Source organism: Alligator mississippiensis, chromosome 6 (genome assembly GCF_030867095.1).
Source record: "Alligator mississippiensis isolate rAllMis1 chromosome 6, rAllMis1, whole genome shotgun sequence".
Classification (NCBI taxonomy): Eukaryota; Metazoa; Chordata; order Crocodylia; family Alligatoridae; genus Alligator; species Alligator mississippiensis.
Genome location: NC_081829.1, coordinates 22,065,337 through 22,086,897, shown reverse-complemented (window position 1 = coordinate 22,086,897; position 21,561 = coordinate 22,065,337). Strand labels below are relative to the sequence as shown.

Genomic DNA, 21,561 nt, shown 5'->3' with positions numbered 1-21,561 from the left:
GGGAATCCTCCTATCCAGAAGATCATTTATCTCCCTGAGACCACACACCTTCAACCTTCTGCTTTTTCTCTTGACTCCATATATCTCCCTCTTTTGGCTGCCCAGAGGGCCAGCTTCACGAGCAAGTGGAAAAAGGACTGGATGATATTAATCTAAGGTTTGGTAGTTAAAATATTTTGCTAGGAAGTGGAATATGCAAGAATGAGCCCCTTCTGGATGAGGCAGGGATGACTAGAAACTGGATCTCCTGCTTCCTAAACTATTAGGGGGGTTGCAGATGTTCACTTAAGAGTGCAATGAAATGTAAACCCCAGTCCCAATAATTGCACCTTATGTCATTCCATACCTGCATGCTGGGGATGACTAAAACCCAGCTGTTTATGTATTTTTAAAGGTCCCAGTGCACAGGGACCCCTGGGAGAGAAGAGTTGCTACCTGTAGGAAAACTGAGTGTGCAGGTAGGTTGCACATGCCATTTTGAAAGGTCCCACTGCAGAAGGATACTGGAATCAGATAGCCTCTCCCCAGTACCAGGATGCCTATCTCCTGGAGATATCTAAAATCCATCTGCACATACAGTTTTCAAAGGTTTCAGTAAACCGGGATCCCAGGATCAGGGATAGGTTCCATGATCTTAGGGTCCCTGTACACCATGGCTGTGAGAAAACCACATGTGCACCTGGGCTGTACATAGTTTTTAAACGTCCTGGTGGACAGGAGCCCTGGAAACAGGGAACTTCTCTCCAGTACTAGAGTATCAGGGCTTATGTGCTTTGCCTTGTGGAGGCTATGGAGCAAAGCAGGAAAGACTGCCGGATGCAGGGTTTGCTAATTTTTGGTAGGGAGAGCACTTCTGCTCCCCACCCTTGCTTACGCTTTGCAACCCATTCCCTTGGCAGCCAATTTTCCTGGTATGGATGCCAACCCCTGTCCCTGACAATCAGCATCAGCACAGATGTACTACATGTTCAAATTATGGCACCATTCCATGAGCACAAGGAATATCTTTGTAGCTGGTTTGCCACTTTATGATGCCATAAATCAGCTGCAGGTATAGACCTGTTACTATTCATGGTCCAATTAACATGTTAATTGCACCTTAACATGTGTGCCAAGGTCCTCAGACTGAAACATGGGAGAGTCCTCCACCTCATTCTAACCCACTTGTCACAGTGCTTGCCTGACTAACATTTCAGAATTTATTCAACCTTATGTGCAGGAATACTAAGAAATACTGTCGCACAGCAAACCTGCCTGGCAAGACATCAGGGTTTTACTAAGCATGTTCAACAGACATTTGCTGGCTTGTGTACCACAGGCTTGAATCACAATGTTAGGGCCAAATCACAATGTTAAAAGTCAAAAACTGCAGTTACATGGCTGTGTACCTGCCTGTCAGGTAGGTGGATAAAGTGAAATAAGATGTAGCCCTTGGGGCCATTCACTAGAGAGCTTTTTTTGGAGGCCTGGAGGACTAGCTGATACGTGTTCCACTACCTAGGTTGCAGTTGTGTTAATGACTGCCAGAAAAGAAAAAAAATATGCTGAGAATTTAAGTGAGATCACCTCTACAATGGACTCTTCAAGAACTATGGAAGGGTCACCAACCGGCTCATGGAAAATGGTGTGGAGCTTAAAGTAATGATCCTCGTCCAGGCTATGCTGTGGATTGACCATGGCTAGAAATAAACATGGCCAAATTAAGCAGATAAGCTGTGCTTGGATATGTCCCAGCACACCTGAGCTACCTCATTGGGCGAAACACGTGTTGTCCATCATCCCACCTGTTTATGCTGCAGGACAGTAGGCATGGGGGTCCTGGTCCTGTGTATTCTTGGAATTCCCATGCAAGGTCATGACTCTCAAACCCTGGGAACATCTGCTCAGCTTTCCCAGCTTACTGAGATATGTTCTGGAGATCGTGTTTGGGTAAGCAGGGAAATACTGACTTTCCCTAATTATCCAGATGTGCCTTGGAGATTGCGGCAGACTGATCCCATGCAGGAATTCTGAAGGGTGGACAGGATTGGGCCCTTCAAGCCCCTGCTACCCCTGGGGTGGCTAGACAATGCAGAAAGCCCTGAGCTGCCCTGGCTCACTTGCCATAAAGCAAATAGACATCTGCTACAATAAAGCAGCGCAAAAAAAATATCACTACCTTCTGTTGCAGCCACAAATTTGGGTATTTGTGGCATGACAAAAGGTGAGGTATGTTTGCTTTTGCTTTATGCCACTGTGACAGAGCAGTAAGCCTACCCTGTCATGAAGCACCAAAAGAACAAAGGAAAAAGTGAAACTTACCACAGCAGCGAGCCCGGACTGGAGAAAAGCTGCGCTCAAGTTCCTGGATGGCAATTAAAACAATCAGCTGTGAGAGCCAGCAAAGCAGATAATGGGATGCTGCAGCTGGGCACACAGCTGATCAGTGCAGTAATTTAAAAGAGCTGACTGAGCAGTCGGCTCTCCTTGGGTGAAGAGAATAGTGTGGAGGAAGGCACATGGAACACAGAGTGATGGTAGCGGCACGTGACCGACCAAAGGAACTCGGGAGTATATTCTGAAGAAGTACTTACCTACGGAGCCAGGAAGACAAGGTCATTCTACACCACCTGAGGACATCAGTATACCACCCACAGACCAATGGTCTGGTTAAGAGATGTAATTGGACATGGAAAGCCATGATTAGGAAAAGTATTCAAGGGAACACTAAGAGGTGGGAACTGTACTTTCCCCCTCCTATGTTTGCAATTTAGGAAGTACCGCAATCATCCTTTGGCTATTCCCCATTCGAGTTGATTTATGGGCATAAGTATTGGAGAATCCTTGACATTGTATGTGAGGGTTGGAAGGAAAATGAGCCCATGAGTGATAAGGGTCCTCATCAAATTTTAGAGCTATGAGAGTGTCTAGAGTGGGTGAGACAGACAGCCCGAGGCAATTTAGAGAGAAGTCAATATGGTCAGAAACAAAGGTATGATCAGGGTGCTTAAAGTAGAGAATTACAGGAAGGTGACTTAGTCCTGGTTATGCTACCGGATAATACCAGTAAACTAGTATCCAGATGGCAGGGTCCTTTTAGGATACATAGGAAAATAGGTCCCACAAATTATGAGGTAGTCCAACCTGGGCAGTGGAAGACCAAACAGATCTATTATTTAAATCTGTTAAAAAAATGGGAGGAGCACAAAAATTACCTGATGTTCCCCAGGGCTGTAGAAGAGGAATGGGCTCCGGAGAGTAAGGACTCCCATGCAGGGGGTAACTCCATCCCTGTTCTTGGGATGCAAGTACCCAAAAGGAGGGAGGAAACAACTGGAACAACTGGTGGGAGAATTTAAAGACATATTTACTGAGGTGCCAGGCTGGGCCAAAGGAATTTGCCACCGGATTAGAACTAGTCCAGGTCAGGTGGTGAGAGAACATTGGAGGAGGCTACCCCAGGCCTTATATGTCCCTGTGCAAAAGGAATTAGAAAAAATGCTAGCCTGGGGCATTATAGAGGAATCACAGAGCCCATAAAGAGGCCCTCTTGTTGTAGTGCAAAAACCAGATGGGGCCATTCAACTTTGTGTCGATTTTAGGAAAGTGAACACGATCTCCTTGTTCGATACATTCCCAATGCCAAACATGAAAGAACTGTTAGAAAGAATAGGGCAAGCCAAGTTTGTCTCAACTCTAGATTTAACAAAGGGCTACCGGCAAATTCCCCTGGCCCCAGAGGACAAAGTAAAAATGGCATTCAGAATTTCCTGGGGCCTATGCCAGTTCACACGCATGCCTTTTGGTCTACACAGGGCACCTGCCTCGTTCCAATGGCTAATGAACAAGATACTGCTAGCTCACCAAGAATACGCCACAGAGTATATTGATGATATAGTAATTTTTTTCAGGGACATGGGAACAACATATCCACCATGTAAAACAGATATTGGAAGAACTAAGACAAAATGCACTAACAGCCAATCCAAAAAATGTACCCTAGGGCAGACTGAGACCAAATATCTGGGCTTTAAGGTGGGATGCGGCAAAATCTCTTCATTTGCCGATAAAGTAGAGGCCTTCCAGTGTTATTGACAACCACAAACAAAGAAACAGCTACAGGGCTTTCTGGGATTAGAAAATTATTTTTGGAAATTTATACCGTGGTTCTCAGAATTGATGGCTCCATTGACAGGCCTGTTGCAAGGTAGAGAAGGAAGACAGGTAGAATGAATGCCAGAAACCCAGGCAGCGTTCATGAAAATTAAGCCAGCATTATGCCATGCTCCTGTGCTGTATACCCCTAATTTTAAACAAACATTTTGATTACATGTAGACACCTTGGCCATTGCCTTAGGGGCTGTTTTAACCCAGTGAGTAGAAGGGGAAGAGTGGCCTATTGCATTTGTGAGCAGGAAGTTATCAAGGGCTGAGACTCAGTATTCAACAGTAGAGAGAGAATGCTTAGCTATAAAATAGAGAATTGAGTTGTTTCATTACTATTTATATGGGAGATTTACTTTGATCATGGACTATATACCCCATCATTGGCTACAAACATTTAAAACAGAGAATTCCAGACCTGTGCGATGGGCTTTGACCCTACAACCCTTTTGTTTCTCTATAGACCACCAACCCAGATGACTAAACATTGCGGCTGACTTCCAATCAAGGCTGCAAACTGACAAACAGTTGGAGATGACTGACATGGAGAAGGCCAATGATGGTGACGGTAAAGATGAAGTTATGACTCCATAGGATGGGTTTTCACTAGGGCAGGAGGTGTGTGACAGGGCAGTAAGCCTACTCTATCACAAAGCACCAAAGGAACAAAGGAGAAAGCTAAATTTACTGCGGTGGTGATCCCAGATGGTAGAAGAGCCGCGTTCAAGTTCCTGGATGGTAATTAAAGCAATCAGCTGTGAGAACTGGCAAAGCAGCAAATGGGACACTGCAGCCAGGCACACAGCTGATCAGTGCAAGAATTTAAAAGAGAGCTGACTGAGCAGTCAGCTCTCCTCAGGTGAAGGGAACGGCATGGAGGAAGCCACGTGGGAGCATGGAGCGATGGTATCAGTGAGTGACCGACCAAAGGGAGTCAGGAGTGTATTCTGAAGAAGTACTTACCCACAGAGCCAGGAAGACTAGGTCATTGGAGCGTCCAAACTGGTGAGTTCGAGTCCAGTGGGGACGGGACTCCATTCCAGAGACCTGAAGGAGGGAAAAGAAGAGACCAAGCACGAACATGAGTTTGGGGCATTGGCCCAATATAATTCCACCCTAAAGAATAAGGGTAGGGACAAGCTGTATGACAGTCTGGTTGGGACCCATATGGGGAAAAATGGGGCAAGTGACCGAGAACAAGAAACAGGCTGCCTAGAGGTCAATCAAGGCAACCAAGAGACTGAGACTCCCGCAGTGGGGACCTAATGAGGTTAATATTGAAACACTTGGTGTGGTAAGGACGGGGTATGGGGATGGTGGAACCCTATGAAGAGAAGCCAGCCTTCTAAATTGCAGACTTAACATCAACTTTCTATCGCAGGACTGTGTCCATCTTTGGCTTCTTCCTGTTCCATCTCAGTCATGGCAGGCAAGTTTAAAGGAGACTACCTGGTTCAACGAGACAGGCTGCAATTTTACTTTGATGGCACAGCTAGTCTTCCACAGCTACCATAACCATTTTTATGGTGAGGAAAGGCAATATCTGCTTTCACGCTTCACAGCTAGTTGCAAAATCACTTAAAGCCTCAGTAGTAGGGTTTATTTCTCTGTAAAATGAAGAACATAATATCATGCAAAGAATTGTCAGTGCCTTCTCTTGCTCCGCTTAGATAAAAAACAGCTACTGTCTTCAGCCAAATCATTCATTCTTCTGACTTGTGAAGCTGACCTGGTAGACATTCTTAGCTCTTGATCAACTGTTTTTAAATCCATAGATCTCCAAATACTTAGAAAATATGAGCAAGCATGAATTGCACCATTTCACAGACAACAGATCAGACCCAGAGCTGGTATAAATGGATGTCTATGCTACTTGGACTGTTTATTAGGCCTGTGCAAAGCGGTTACTATTCACTTCGGATTCAGATTTGGCCAGTTCAGGAGACAGTGATTCGATTCGGTAATTTGAATCACTGTCCAGAATCAATTCAGCCAAATCTGATTCAGAGATTCAGCCACTGCTGGATTGGCCGAATCTCTGAATTGGACAGACTCCATCCCCTGCCCACTCTCCTAGCCCCATCAGTGGCTGCCCTGCCCAGCCCCAGCTCTTAAAAAAAGCCCCGAACTCACCGGTTGCTGCCAGGTGGGGGGCCAATCCCCACTGCCCCACGCTGTGGTGAGGGGGCTCTGTCATGAGCCCCCATCCCCTACCCGCTCTCCCAGCCCCAGTTCCTGGCTCTTTAAAAAAAAACAAAAAAAACAAACCCACTCACTGGCTGCTGCCTGGTGGGGGGGGGGCAAACCCCACTGCCCCATGCTGTGGGGGGGAGGGCTTTGCCAAGAGCCCCCCAACCCCCGCCCACTCTCCCAGCCCCCCACCCCATGGCTGCCCCACCCGCCCCAACTCCTGGTTCTTAAAAAAAAAACCCTGGACTCGCTCCTGCCAGGTAGGGCAACAATCCCTGCTGCCCCATGCTGTGGGGGGGGGGGGGAAACTCTGCCACAAGCCCCCAGAAGCCCCAATGGTGGGGGCTTTTTGTTTTTGTTTTTTTTTTAAAGAACCGGGAGATGGGGTCAGGTGGGGTAGCCATGGCGGGGGCTGGGAGAGCAGGCAGGTGATGGGGGCTTATGGCAGAGCCCCCACACAGCCCATGGCAGTGGGGGGCAGTAGGGATCACCCCCCCACATCTGGCAGCAGCCGGTGAATGGGGGCTTTTTTTTTTTTTTTAAAGGCCTGGGAGCTGGGGCCAGGTGGGGCAGCCATGGAAGGGGGGAGGGGTGGAGTGGGCAGGGGTTGGGGGGCGCTCGGGGGGGATGGGGGAGCAGGCAGAGGATGGGGCCTGGTGGGGGTCCCCTCTCCCCTCCTTCAGCCCCCTCCTCCCCTGCCCTCTACTTACCAGCACAGACTCCAGGTCCAGCTCCCTGCAGCAGTGAGCGGGGACTGCCTGAATCTCCAAAGCTCTCTGAATCTTTTTCAAATTGATTCAGAGAGCTTCAAATTGAGTTGGACCTTTTTATTGGTCTCCTGATTCTATTTGGATTTGGAGATTCAGCTGCCGAATTGGGCCAAATCTCTGAATTGAATGAGCACCCGAAACGTTGCACAGCCCTACTGTTTATAGATAGCAGCTGAGGTTCTAAACAGACATAACATCTAGGTCTGAATTAAAGGGATTGAGGTCTAATAGAAAATGGTCAGATCCAAGCTCTCTTACATACTTGCTTTGCAACCTCAGGCAAGCCACAATATTCTAACTGCTGGAAGTACCCTCTGACAAGTGGAATCAGAACTTTTGGCAGAGGTGGTATCTTTTATTAGACCAACTAGATAGCTGCAAGAAAATGTCTTTTTTGCAAGCTTTTGGGCACACGCACCCTTCCTCAGACATAGGAGAATGCAAAGATTGTAAAAGAAGGAAACAAAATTCAGCACCTTGAAACCCGAAATCTGACATCCCTGCTCCAGCCTTTGTTTCGAGCCAAATCTACATGCTCAAGGAGCAGCCTTAACACAAGAGAAATTGCTTGCTCAGGAGAGCCTTCCATCACCCATCCTCCTGTGAAATATGGAACATTGTAACAAGAAAGAAGCATAATTCAACATCCTGCTTGTCATCAGACAACTGTGAGGTAAACAGACTGTTCCAACTTTTATCTGAGCCAAATTTGCATAAAATGAACTTTTCCAATGAGGAGATCGTACACCACCTTTCAGCTGTCCTGAAAAATACAAATTTTCATTTCCACCTGGGAGAAATTTGACAATCTTTGCACTCTCCTATGCCTGAGGAAGGGTGCATGTGCCTGAAAGCTTGCAAATAAAGACATTTTTTTGCAACTATCTAGTTGGTCTAATAAAAGATATCACCTTTACCAAGAGTTCTGATTACATCTGCCTGAGTTCTGATTGCTTTTGCCTATAAACCAACATGGCTACAACCCGTATCTCTGTCAAGTGGGTGTGATATTTGTCTGTCTCCAAATGACTGGTGTGAAAAGTTTACAAGCACAGAAGATATAAATCATTCACTGAAAGAGGCAACTGGGAAAAGAACTCTGGGCCTTCTGGCACTCAGTCCCATGTTCATTCTGATGGACAGCATGAACTCTTGTAAGATTTGCAAGAACAATTTATTCATCAGGAATGGCACATTCCAGAAGTATTTAGAAAGGACTTCTGGCTGCTCACATTGGCTCAGGTGACTACAGAATCAGTGCTGGAACCTGGCTGTTCCTCCAATGACACAGTGGCACTTACCATAGCTCAGAATGGGCATTTTTGCATGTGTTCTGAGAGCAGGGAGAACGGAGGCCACTTCAATTAGATCAGTTCTGAGAGCTGCCCTAATTAAAGCACCTCAGTGTCTCATGTATCAGCATTCCTGCACTTCAAAATGAGCTTTAGTAAATGAGCTTTAATTAAAGTGCTCCCACTGCCATTTTGAAGAATGGGGATGCTGATGTACAAGACATGGAGGCTGGTTGGAGCATGCTAATTAATTGATTAATCAAGTCTGCTCTGATGTACGGTAATTACAGCATGTTGGAGCAGACTCCCAGCATGGCTACAAGCACCCATAGTTGTTAAAGCAATTTGGTATTAGTGTTTTAGAAATGGTTCCTAACTTGGTAAAAACCCAAGTCAATTCCCATGAAATCTCTAAAACATCAATCTCCCATGAAAACTTTGCCAATGCTAGATTTCAGCTGTTTACCTCCAGTCTTTTTAGCACTCAAGTCGGTTAACCCCCCAAAAATCTTTCATATCTGTAGTTATTAGATATTAACTATTCTCCTTTTCTTTTTAACTGCTGAACCATTTTTGCTTACATTTTCTCAGAATAATTTGTTTTGCGACACAGGCCAGCTTTAGAAAATTCTAGTCCCAAAGTCAAAACATATGGACAGTTAAATTAACTGAAAACAGAGGTGTCAAGTATCGAAAGATTTATTTATAACTGTATGCAATGCTTGGTGTCTTCTTCCACTAAACATTCATTGATAAGTACCTACCAAATTCACGATTTCATGACTTTCGTGGAAACCATGAATTTGGTAGGTCCCTATGAAAAAGCCCAGTCCCTATGAAAAAGCACAGAGACTGCAAAAAAGCAGAAAAATGGCCAGCAAGTGCGGGGAGGTGGGGGGAAAGGAAGCTGCAAGGTGGGAAAAGGTGGGAAGTCCTGGTGTCCTGAAGCACGGTGGGGGGGGGCAGTAACGGGGAGAGGGGGAAGAGATTTTCCTAGCAGAGCTCAGCGGCCCACCCCCACACCTCTGATTGGCCAAGGGGCCCTGGAAGTCTTGCCCCTCCCCAGAGATTGACAGATGGCCATCTGTCAATCTCCTGGGAGGGGCAGGACTTCTGAGGCCCCTCGGCCAATCAGAGGTGGGGGGGAGCACCACGCTCTGTTACCAAATTTGCCCATTACTTTGGGGTGTGCTCATTTATTAGGGATAGTTTCTAGGGTCTTGGTGATTCTGTCAATGTGCTGCTTGTGTTACTATACGGAGCTGTATCTCTCCCTTCTGCAAGCCCTCACCCCCAGTGGAGCTATCTTACAGGACTCAATCTCAATGGGACTGGGTTCCTCCAGTCACCAAATCAGTCATACACACAAACACACACAAATTAACATGACGTGCCTGACCTGGCCGGGCTGATCAGCATGGACGGGCTGATCAGCATGGACAGGCTGACACCCTCATATGCCAAGAATCAGTTCATAAGAGCAACAATAAAATGCAGTCAGACACAAGCACACAGGTGAACAGAATCCCTCTGAATCCGGCTGGGTGTCCAGCTGACGCCCTCATGGGCCAGCATTCAGTTCATAAAGGCACGTCTGAGTCAAACTGGGTCAATCAGTCTGTACAAGCTGATCCCCTTATGTGTTTCAAACTCAGCACGTCCCAGTTTTTGGCCTCTTGATGAGCAGACCCCACAATATTTTTGGGCTTCACAGGGATCTTTAGCTTAGGTAATAGAAGCGTTTCTGCAGAGCACAGAAGGAAAGAGAAGCAGAGAAGGAAAAATATACCCAGTTACTGCCAGTTTGCCTATAAAAGTTATTTATTGCTAAGCATGTGAAATGTATAATGGTACTAGTAGTAATAGACATGCAAAAGAAAAACAAGCACAAGCAATTACAATACTACCCTGGTTTCACTAAGTATTTGGGGAAACTTAGCTCAAGCTTAACTAATACAGTTCAGGTTCAGAAGTTTATGCCTAGAGAGAAAAGAGAGAGGGAGCGATGGGATCTCACCAGTCCAAGGTACTCAGGCTGCAAAGCTGACAGGCACAGTCCGTAGCACAATTCTAGAAGAGAGAGACGATCTGTTCTTCCAGCATCCCAACAACGACAGGGGATGGTGTCAGCACAGAAGTTTTCTTCTTCTTTCTTCTTCTTTCCTTCCTTTCTTCCTTCTTCTTCTTGAAGCACACACACTTTTTACAGATTTTTATACCCTCAGTTCAGCTGCTTCGAAGCATCCTTAATTGTGTAAATCATTGTCTTTTCTATTGACAAGGGGTTATCTGGTTTGGAACATCTCAAGAAACTGATTGATAATCAGGAAACACTTAAGATTAGGGAGTAACCAAATACTTGGGAGCCAGCTTGAAATTCCTATGGATGGCAGATATACTGATGGGATATCTCATGGTTTCTTCAGAAACAATAGATAGCTTGCAGCATCAGGATTTTGGATTTTTACTTGTTGTGAACAAGCCTCAGCTTAGCATGACTTTTCCAGATCTTACTATAGTCTTTTAACAGACTTCAGACAATTATTGGGCTGTTCATAACCTTTTGTGGAGAGGACTCCCACCAGTCGTCTTGGGAAAAGTATGACAACACATGTGATTAGGGTCCAACGGGCTGGACGTTGTGATGAACCTTTAACCATTGTTCAACTGTTGCCCTACCCCCTCTGACTCGGTCTCTTGCCTCAGCATTCCCTAACCCGGCAACCGAGTTTTAGTCAATCAAGTTTAAATAGGCCTCCCATAGTGGGACCGGGGAATGTATGGCCCGAGATGCCTATTAAACTTAGAGCTGTGTGTGTGTGTCTGGGGGGGTGGGGGGGGGAAGTCCTTAGTAAATCCAGATTAGAACTGGTCTGATAAATGCTGAGCTGGGTGTGTGTGAACATGGGTTGATTAACATTTGGAGCACAGATTCCCCATCATGCAGTGCTCCCCTGCTTCTCTGGTCCCAGAATTCACTGCAGTCTCTGCTTCAGGCTTTCTGTTCTCCATCTCTCATGTAAATGAATGGTCATCTGGTTCCATCTCAGATGCAAATGAGACCTAGGGCAGTTGTTTCACTCTTGTCACCCTTATCTGGAGGGTTTTAAGTGTGTCTCTCACTGCATCTTAATCAGTTTCATTTATGTAGAGGAGGGGAGGGAGGGGGGTGAGTCCTTGTGAGTCAGACAGACTGCATCCTGTGCCAGGGTTGCCCAAGAACACACAGCTGAGACATAACAGCTCTGCTGTGAAAATGGCAACCGGCGATGCACCCAGACTGAAATCCAGAGGCAGCCACTGCAAATTAGGTAGGTCCCAATTCATCGACCCTAGGGCAGTTGTACATAACACAATGTTTAATCCTTGTTAATTTAATGAGCTTTAAAAATATTAACCTGGGTTATTTTGGTGCATCGCGTTTGTGTTTTCACACTACAGTTTTTCGAATGAATTAAGTAAGCCCTGTGTATAATACCTCTCAGATTCAAGCAGCGGGAGCCAAATACCAATCTACTCCCAGTAATGTGTTTCCTAATGAATTACAGCAGAAGGCGTATGTTTGCTGGTAAACTTGCCTCCAGAGTCCCTGCCTCCCATCTCTTGCCAGGAATCTCATGCTAAGCTGCCCCGACCCTTCATGCCAGGCCATGCTCACCCCAAAACCCTGCCACTTGCACCTGCCTAGGCTCAGTCCAGTCTCCCGGTAGGAGACCCCGTGGTGATCCCAATACCAAGCCATGTGAATCATTCCCTCCCCTCCCTTTCCCTTCCCCCCATGTTACAAAGTAATGAAAATGTATATATGACATTTTTCTAAACTGTATATATCATATCAGAAATATACAGGGGTGAGAGTAGAGGATGCCTCCCTGGGTGGTTGGTGATTTTGGCTGATGATGGTGGCGAGGTGGACTGGTGTGTGGGTGTTTCATGTTTCACATTGTGTTGCCAAAGCAGGTGTGTACCATGAACTCTTATTAAAAATTAAGGGTGTACTTATAGTATGGTGAGAGGGGGCGGAGGGGTGGGTGGTGCCAAATCCGACAGCTGTAAGTTTTCTGGCTTTTAGGACTACATTTCCTTGCATTCCCAAGCTGCCTGGGCTTGGAACAGTTTCCATGGGGATGCCTCAAAGCAGGTGCTTCCCCCACTCCCCTTTTCTGCCCACATGACACCTTGAACACCTGCCACCTTGTCTGTTTGTTTAGCATGGCATACAGCTTTTGGAGGGGTGTTGTGAAATAGTGTTGAAATGGTGGGTTGTCGGAGGAGTGGAATACTGGGGTGGCATATTGACACTCCCCCCCCAGTCTGCACATTCTCATAAACCGGACTCCTGCAGGCTGCTCATACCACTCGCTCCCCATCCACCCTCCACCCCAATCCGGCCAACGAGAGGTGTCATTAACCCTTTCATAGGACATGATTCAGGCTAGCTAGGGGGTGGTATGTAATGAGCTCCTACCAGACCAATGCCAGCCTCCAAACAACAACCCCCCTACCCCAGTCCACCTCCCCCACTGCCTTGCTCATCCTCCACCCCACATTCACTACCTTCCCCTGCACACCCCTGCAGACAGACCCAGATGTTTATGTTGTAAATAATAAAAGAATTTATTGTAATCAAGAACAACCACTGCTAGTTGTTGTCAGCATCCATATCCATATGTGCTGCCAGGCAATCCCGCACAAGGGCCACCCGACCAACTTTTCCTTGTGGATATGTCCTTGGTCCCTGCACTGCTGCCCATTATGCTTTGTCAGCCCATGACTTGCTGAAAACCTTGCCACAGGTCTCACAGATGTTGTGCAGCATGCAGGCTACCACTACGAAGGCCGTGATATTTTCTGGCTCCAGGTCAAGCTGGCAGTTGAGCACCTCCATCATGCTTTCAGTTGGCCAAAGGCACATTCTGAAATGCCAGAGGCAGCCATCCTCCATCTGTTCAGATGCAAGTTGAAAACAAGCTCCTGCAGGTCCATAACATTCCCTTCATAAGGCTTCATGAGCCAGGGCTTTAGGGGGTAAGCAGTGTCCACTATTATAATCAGGGGAATTGCAACACCACAGATCACTGTCTCAGGGACTCCAGGTGCATAGTGTCCTTTCTCCACGAGGCCAGGCAGCAGAGAGTTTCTGAACACACACGCATCATGCACGCTGTTGGCCCACCCGGTAAAAATGTTCATGAACCAATCCCAGTGGTGCAACATGGAGACAAATCCTTTCCTTTTATGAAAGACCTTCCCCTCCCCAAAGGGAACTGCACTGGGATGTGAGTGCTGTCTAAAGCCCCTACGCAGTTAGGGAACCCCATGACATTGAAGCCATCTATGACTTCCTGAGGCAAATAAACTTGTTTGCCGTGACATCCTGCAGTAGCTGGCATACCTCATGAGTCGCCAGCCCAGCCATGCAGGGAGCCACGGTGAACTGGTTCACGACGTAGCAGAGGCTGGACAGGGTGCCCAGTTTCATGATGGCCATGACCACCTTCTTGTCCAGCAGGATGGCCCAACACATGCCTTGCAATTCGTGGCCCCCAGCATTGAGATGATATGATAAAATGTCTCCCTGATCATTCAGAACATCTCCAGCCACTGCTGATCATTCCAAGTGGTCAGCACGATTCTCTCCCACCAGTTCGAGCTGCTCTCGTGGGCCCAGACCATCCAGTTGCTGCTCCTGAGATTTATCCACAGAGCCAGTCAGCTTCTATTTCTTCACATGCATCTCGGTTATCCCACTCCACCGCATATCTGTACCCCCTTTTTTCCGAGGCACCTATATGTGCAGGTGTCTCATCACAAGCTTTGAGCAACACTATTGATGCATACACTGCTATCATCATCTGCACCTGCATGTCTTGTATTAATTTCAAGGCCAGCAGTAGGGTAATCACACACAATGGTGAAACATTTGTGATATTACCTATATATCACCCAGGATGCTGCATATCCTGGGGGCAGGTCTGGCATGCAGCGTCCACCTCCACTATTCATTGCGTTTCTGGAGTGGCAATGTCAATGTTTAAGAAATAGGAAGGTTACCTCTGAAATATTAAAGTGTTAAGAAGAGGTGCCACACTCCAAACACAGTTGCAAACTTCCCATTCTGGTGATGCTGCTGTGCTCTGCTGCTTCGAACTCCATGGTGGGTGCAGAGGGTGAGAGGCATGGTGGGGAGCATGTACAGGACAGCTGGTGGTAGTAATGAATCAAGTCTGTTCATCTCATTTAATATACCAGAATGGGATAGCTGCATACTGCAACCTTGCTCTGTTTAATCATTGTATGTTCCTGTGCTGTAATATAGGACTTAATTTGGAGAGATAACTACCACTCTTTCAGGAGCTGCAGTTAGTTGTTGCCAAATTGGATCAAATTTTGGTAAAAGGCTTGTTACATTTCAGCCCTGATAGTCAGGTCGTGACTCATTTACACCCCTCTAATCTGCCTTTATGCTAGTGTAAAGGAAGAGTAGATACATAATATATAGCCCTACGCTGGTACAATTTACTAGAATCCAACGCAGAGTTACCCTGGGGGAGGGGGAGGGGGTCAGTAGTACAACTCGTGTCTGCTTTTATCCCAGAGTAGCAGTTGGCTTAATACAATAGGCTACTAAAAGCTCCCTCGCTATCTAGTGGCAAGGTCCTATGAGATTGCCTATTACAGCAGCTGGCCAGGATGAGGTAGTCTGTGTTCAGAACTGGCACGAATTACACCACTGTTAGTGTGTCCCAGTCCTAAGAACTGACCATTCTGTTGGATAGTATGACCTGAAATTCTGGCCCCCTTTGAAGTCAATAGCAAAACTCCCATTGACTTCAGTGGGTCAGTTTTCCCCCACACCGATTTGTGATTTTCATTATATTTTCTTTACTTGTTCTTTTCAGTGGTTTCATCAAAAGCATCAGATGATTCCACTTTCAAGAAAAACCATGAGGCCTGGAAATTTTTTGAAGGTAAAAAGGCTCTGAATGTTACTGCTTATTTGCATGTAGTTTCTCATTAACAGGGATCCAGGTTTTCCATTTCCCACAGAAAAATGCAGAAAAATGTGGATGTTCCCTTTTAAAGAAAAAAAACACGCTTTTTTCCCATTGAAGGGAGAAACCGTTGGTTTCCTCTTGCAAGCTGACAGTGTTCCACATGCATGCATACACATATGTGACTGTCAGTACAGCCAGACAGGGTGGTGGCAGCAGCCCCAGCAGCTGGGTACTGGTGGTAAGTCTATGGCAGGGGTTTTCAAACTTTTTTAACTAGTGTACCTGTTCTGGTGGTAGTGGCCAGCTGGCCATGGGGGGGGGGGCAGGGGAGGGTGGTGTTTGCATGCAGTGGCCAGCTGGGGAGGGGGTGGCTCTCACACTATGGCCACCACCCACCACCCTGTGGTGCTGCCACCGTGCCCCACTGTTCCACAGCTGGTCACATGTGGCTCCGTGGGCTGTTGATGGGCCTTGCACCTAGTCAGTCATGCACCACCTGTCAGTAGCCCACGGAACCACATGTGTGACCAGCCATGGAAAACCAGGGTGGGATGTGGGGCGATGGGCAGCAGCGTGGAGTGGTTGGTGGCAGAGGCCGCATCCAAGGCTCCAAATCTGAATCATGATTCAAAGCTTTGCACAGTCCTAATGGCCATGCTACCTAGTACAGTGCAGGAGCCCCAGCCCAGAGCGGGGCAGTACCACAGATTGCGCCCTCCTCCTCCATTCAGTTAGCACCAGAGCCAAGCTTGCCCTGCTGCCCTCATGAGCCAGAGCTCCTGCAGCTGCCACCACCACCAGCTGCTGCTGAGCAGGCAGGAGACACCTCACCTTGGCAGCCATGGGGGTGCGACTGGCACAGGGCTTCCAGAAGTGGTGGCACTGAGCTTTCCTGTTATGCTCCACCCTCCTGCACCAGGTCCTACCCACTGGGCCATGGATGCGGCTCCTGCTTGGTGCCAATCTGGCCAGGCTTCACATGCCCCCCATCCCCTTTGACACATTGCCAGTGGTGTTTCCTATGTCCATACAGCCCCTGCCCCACACACTGAGGAGCTGGGGCCTGGGGAGGCAGCTGGGGACCCCTTCTGGCAGGGCTGGGGGTGGGTAGGGGGCTGTGGGTTGGGAGTGAGAGGCAGCAGCAGAGCTGGGGGAGGGGCTGAGGGCTGTGGGTCAGGAGTTAGGGCACTGGTGGGGACAGGGGGCTGCATGCTGAGAGTGAGAAGTACCAGAAGAGGCGGGGACAGGGGGCTGTAGGTCATGAGTGAGGGGCACCAGCAGGGCCAGGGGGCAGCAGGTTGGGAGTGAGGGGCACCAGTGGGGACAGGGGGCTGCAGGTCAGGAGTGAGGGGCACCGGCATGGGTGGGGGAGGGGGCGGGGAACTGTGGGTCAGGAATAAGGAGCACTGGCAGGGCTGTGGGGGGCTGTGACTTGGGAGTGAGGGGCAACAGCCTGGGTAGGGGCGGGCCACCAGCATATCAGGGCTGCTCAGTGCCACAAAGCAGATGCAGGGGGTTCAACCACAGACAGACCTGCATCCTGGTGAGTGAAGGGGTCATGGGGAGCTCTGATTTTCCATGATAAAAAAACCCCAAAATCAAATGCTGAAATATATTGGTATTTAGAATTTATTTTATTATAATGACTGAGGCACTGGTAGATTTCCACATTGCTTTAAAATTGTAAATATATCAATAAAACACATGCTTGATGGCTTCTGTGACATGTTCTAATTAGAACATGTTGGAGTATATTCAATTAATTGATTAGTTGAGTATGCTGGAGCATTCTAATCAGCATGCTCCAGCAGCCTTGGCATCATGTATATTCAATAGAGGTGCACTGATATATTGGTCCATATCAGATCAGTGCTGATAAAAGGAAAATTGACAATAATGTTACTGTTAAATGCCACGCTGCACTTGCAGCATCCACATGCACGGAACCAGAAACGTAGCCCGACAGCTTGGAGAGCAGCATTCAGCCATTAAGTCTGTGGGAGGGAAGGGGCAGGGCGGGGGCAGGGGGAACAAATCAAGGCTCCCATGGTGAGGGAGGGAATGGGGCTGGGGCAGGCACTGCCCAGCCAGGGCTGTATGGAGGACAGAGCTGTGGGCCGCTCATCCAGGGGCAGTAGGAAAGGGGGGGTTGACTCCCTGCTGCTGCACACACCCCTGGGAGAGGCATGGGGGACTTGTGTGTTGGGTGAGGGCTGGATGCCTGCTGCAGGCTTGGGGCCAGGGGCTGCACTGGCCACTTCCCAGTGGAGATGCTCAGCTGGGGTGCATTTAGAGCAGGCAGGAGCAGGGTGGGTGGTGGTGCTGGCAGGGGAGGCTCTGGATAGGCTACAGCCACCCCAAAATTTGCCATAGCCTCCCCCCAACTCCTCCCAGTGCCACAGCTGCCCACCCTGCCTCCACCTGCCTTGATTATAGACCTGGCCCAGTCCCTGCCGGGAAGAGGCCAGCAGAGCCCCTGGCCCCAAGCCTGCAGCAGGCAGCCTGCCCTTGCCTCATGCACAGATCCAGAGGGCATATGCCCCCCATGCCTCTCCCAGGGTGCGTGCAGCAGTGGGGAGCTCCTTTCACGCCCCCCATGCCTGCCCAGGCTGAGCAGGGCCTGCCGCAGCCCCAGCCCCACTCCCTTCCTCACCCTAGGGGCCTTAATCTTCCCCACCTCCCCATGCCCCTTACCTTCCACAGACTTACTGTCTAAACACTGCTCTCCAAGCTGCTAGGCTGCATATCGGCTATCGGATTGGTATTGGCCAATATGGCTGGTTAATAACTGGCTATCCATACTGGCGAAAAAAATCTTTATTGGTACATCCCTAGTATTCAACATCCCCATGCTTCAAAATGGCGGCAGGAACACTTACTAAAAGTTGTCGAACAATCTTTAGTTCAAGTGCCCCTGCTGCTGTTTTGAAGTGTGGGATGCTGAAAACACAAGATGCTATGGGCGATTTAATTAGAGCAGCTCCTGAGAGCCATTCTAATTAAAACGCCCCACCCCCCCATCCTGGAGCACATGTGAAAACACCATTGTGTTCAATTGATACATATACATGTGTGTGTGTGTGTGTGTGTGTGTGTGTACACACATACATATACATATATAATATACACACATATATACATATATACATTGTGCAGTCTCCCCCACCACACAAGTCACCCTGGTCTGGGGCAGGCAGTGGCTCAGCTCCAGCTTCAGCTCTGAGCCTGGAGCTGAGCCACCAGCTGCCTAAGGCTAGTACTCAAATCTAAGGCGTGGCTTTTTCCTGCTTGTGTTGTTTCAGGGAAAAAAAACTTGTCTTGGAACTGTTTAAATATGGTATTTTTAAAATGTTCATTCTTTTGGCTTCTGTAATATAGCATTTGATTCTCAAGGACCCAAAATGTTATTGACTTGCACTGTAGGCACTTTTAAAACTTTATCCCAAATGCTCCAGGACAGGGCCTATCCATTTTGTGTCTTGTATAAATATGCCCCCTTTTCCTGTACTGAAGTACCAAGCTGAGTGTAATTCTGTGCTTGCTTTTCAGACTTGTACATATATGCAGTGTTTGTGTGCTCCATAGGGATTGTCAGTGTTCTCCTTTTTACACTCGTCATTCTTTGTCAGTCCCTACTAAACAAGAGAAGATCCAGAGGTGAGTGAAATACAAATATCATCTTCTTAGTTAGAGAGGGAATCTGACTGGCAAAGAGAACATCAGGAATATGAAAAGACAGCAGATGGCCCAAAAAGTTAAAACTAAGTCTAGCAGCTTTACAGGGCAAAATGTTATCTCTGCTAAAGTTTTGAAGGAAATGGATTTCTGTGGACACCAGCCATGGAATAAAAAATGACAAAAAATACAAAATGAAACAAAAAGACTTCCATTTTGTTCTGAATTGAAGTTTGTTTAATTTTGCCTTCCAAAACCCAAAATGAATATTAAATTAAAAGCAAACTTGTTGATGGAAAAATTAGAATACTTGAAAACAGTGCTGAATCAGATTTGTTGCAAAATATATCGCTTAGCAAAAGACTGCGTTTTGACTGAAAAAAATCTGTCAAAATGTTTCAACCACTTCTAATTAGCATCTTACATGGTAGATTACAACTGCAGCTCATTGTGTTCCAGGGGTGTATTTAGAGGCATGTGCATTCCAGAGAAAGTGTTTGTCTTGTGACTTTGCAGACATTTGCTATTAGGAGTATTAGGAGCCAGAATTCTGGAAGAAGGAGGCAGTGGGAACCTTGCCTCCCTTCCTCTCCCTAGAGTCAGAATTTTTCCAAATCTCTCCAGATGCTGTCCGTGGCTCTGTCTAGCTCCCCACCCAGCCCCTATTAGACTAACCTGTAGGGAGCTGCTGCCCAGCTGTGTCCTATGCAGCTGCGAAGATGCGCTGGGCCGGGCCGGGCTGGGCTGGGCCGGGCCAGGCCGGAAGCACCGTGCCATGCCTCTGCGGGTGGGCAGCGGCGCTGGGAGGGGTGCCTACAGGGGACTAAGATAAATTTTGGAGTGGCCATAGCCCCCAAGACCCCCCCCCCCCCCAGCGCCACCATCCACCTGCCCACAGAGGCATGGCGCAGCACTCCTGGTCTGGCTTGGCCCTGGCCCAAGCTCCCCCTTCCCCCACAACCAGGCTGGTCCCAGCCCAGACCCTCCCCCCAGTCCCATTGGTGTAGAGGCCCCACTCCTGGCTCACAGGGAAACAAGTGTGAAAGCCATGGTTTTGTCTCCCTGCCGGGAGACAAAAATGGTGCCAAGTTTAAAACCACAGCTATTGCTTCCCTGCTGATGACGATCCTGGGGGGTCTTGAATTGGTAGTGGCCCCTGGGATCCATCTATGCCCAGGAAAGGAATGGGAGGCATGGCTGGAGCCCTGGCGGCTCATCCCAATGCACGGGGGGGCTCCCGCCACTGCTTGCACCCGAGGGGAGGCACGGGGGGCACATGCCCCATGGATTCATGCACGGGGCAGAGGCAAGCTGCTGCCCTGGGCTGGGGTCTGATCCCCACTGCTGCACAGCCTCCCATAAGCCCTAGCTGGAGTGGGGCAGGAGCAGATAAGACAGCAGCGGCAGCGAGAAGTTCTTGAGGTGTAAATAGAAAGGGCTCTGGAGCTTCCGCTGCCCCTTGGGCAGCCAGAGACATTGACAGCAATGGGCCTGGGAGGGGAGAGGATGTGACACTAACCACTGAGGGGAAGATGGAGACTTTAAAAAATCCCTAACCACTGCTCCTGTGGCATAGTCTGCCCGCCTCAGTGTTGTGGGGCAAAGCTGGTTGCAGGGATGCAGCTATCCCTGTAACCTTGGTCACTGCTCCTGCACTGCTCCTGTTTAAAATCTGGAACCACCTATGTTGTTTGGTCCAGTTATAATGTCTGTTTTGATGAAGAGGGTATAGCTGATATAGCTTCTGGGTCTGTAGAATGGTCTGGTGGCTTGATGAGAATTGGAGTTAAGTAGCCTGCTGCTGGAAAGATATAATTTGAGATTAGGGACTGTTTGTAAGACAAGATAAGCTTGCCCCCCAAGGCTACCTTGAGATGGTCATCATTTTCTGGGAGGGGTTGTACGTCATGAATGATGTGTCCAAGGTGTTCAAGCTGAGGGCTATAGGTGAAAACCAAAGAGATTCTGTTGTCCCTGTTGTGTGGTTGGTATCACAGCAGGTCAGAGCACAGTCTGTTGATTTGAGTAGTTACAGTTTTGGGATTGTACTGTAAGTGTAGGAAGCTCTAAGGTATGCATCCCAGTAGGCAGGGTCAGAGCAGACAGAACAACACAGAGCTTGGTTGTAGATAATGGATCGACTGGTGTATTTAGGATGAAAACTGGTGGTGTGGAGATAGCTATACAAGCGTTAGGCTTCCAAAAAATACAGTGGTGATGTGGCCATTGCAAAGTTTCACAGTGATGTCCAAGAAATGAATGCACTGGGTTGAGTATTCAAGTCATTTTGATGGAGGGGTAGAAATGGTTCAAGTCCTGGTGGAATTTCTTTAGAGGTCTTTCCTATGTGTCCTTATGATGAAGATATCATCAATGTACCTTAGGTGCCATAATTACTCCAATCCAAGAATTTGTTTTCCCTCATTCAACATGAGGGGAAAGTCCTTCATCTTGTATTTGAGTACAAGGTGAGAGGGAGGCAAGTAGCTGCTG

At 48.0% G+C, this 21,561-nt stretch overlaps 1 protein-coding gene across 3 annotated transcripts in view; it reads left to right on the top strand.

Annotated features, from left to right (window-relative positions):
* The window catches only part of VSTM4 (V-set and transmembrane domain containing 4), a 102,910-nt gene that overhangs the window by 29,303 nt on the left and 52,046 nt on the right, over window positions 1–21,561 (top strand). Inside the window, exons 3-4 of one of the 3 annotated variants that reach the window (XM_019499455.2) lie at window positions 15,298–15,366; window positions 18,943–19,050. The exons of 1 other annotated variant lie outside the window; for it this stretch is intronic. In XM_019499455.2, the coding sequence (XP_019355000.1) occupies window positions 15,298–15,366; window positions 18,943–19,050 (177 nt within the window). The remainder of the gene's footprint in view (window positions 1–15,297; window positions 15,367–18,942; window positions 19,051–21,561) is intronic. One more of the 3 variants, XM_006262057.4, reaches the window with a different exon arrangement.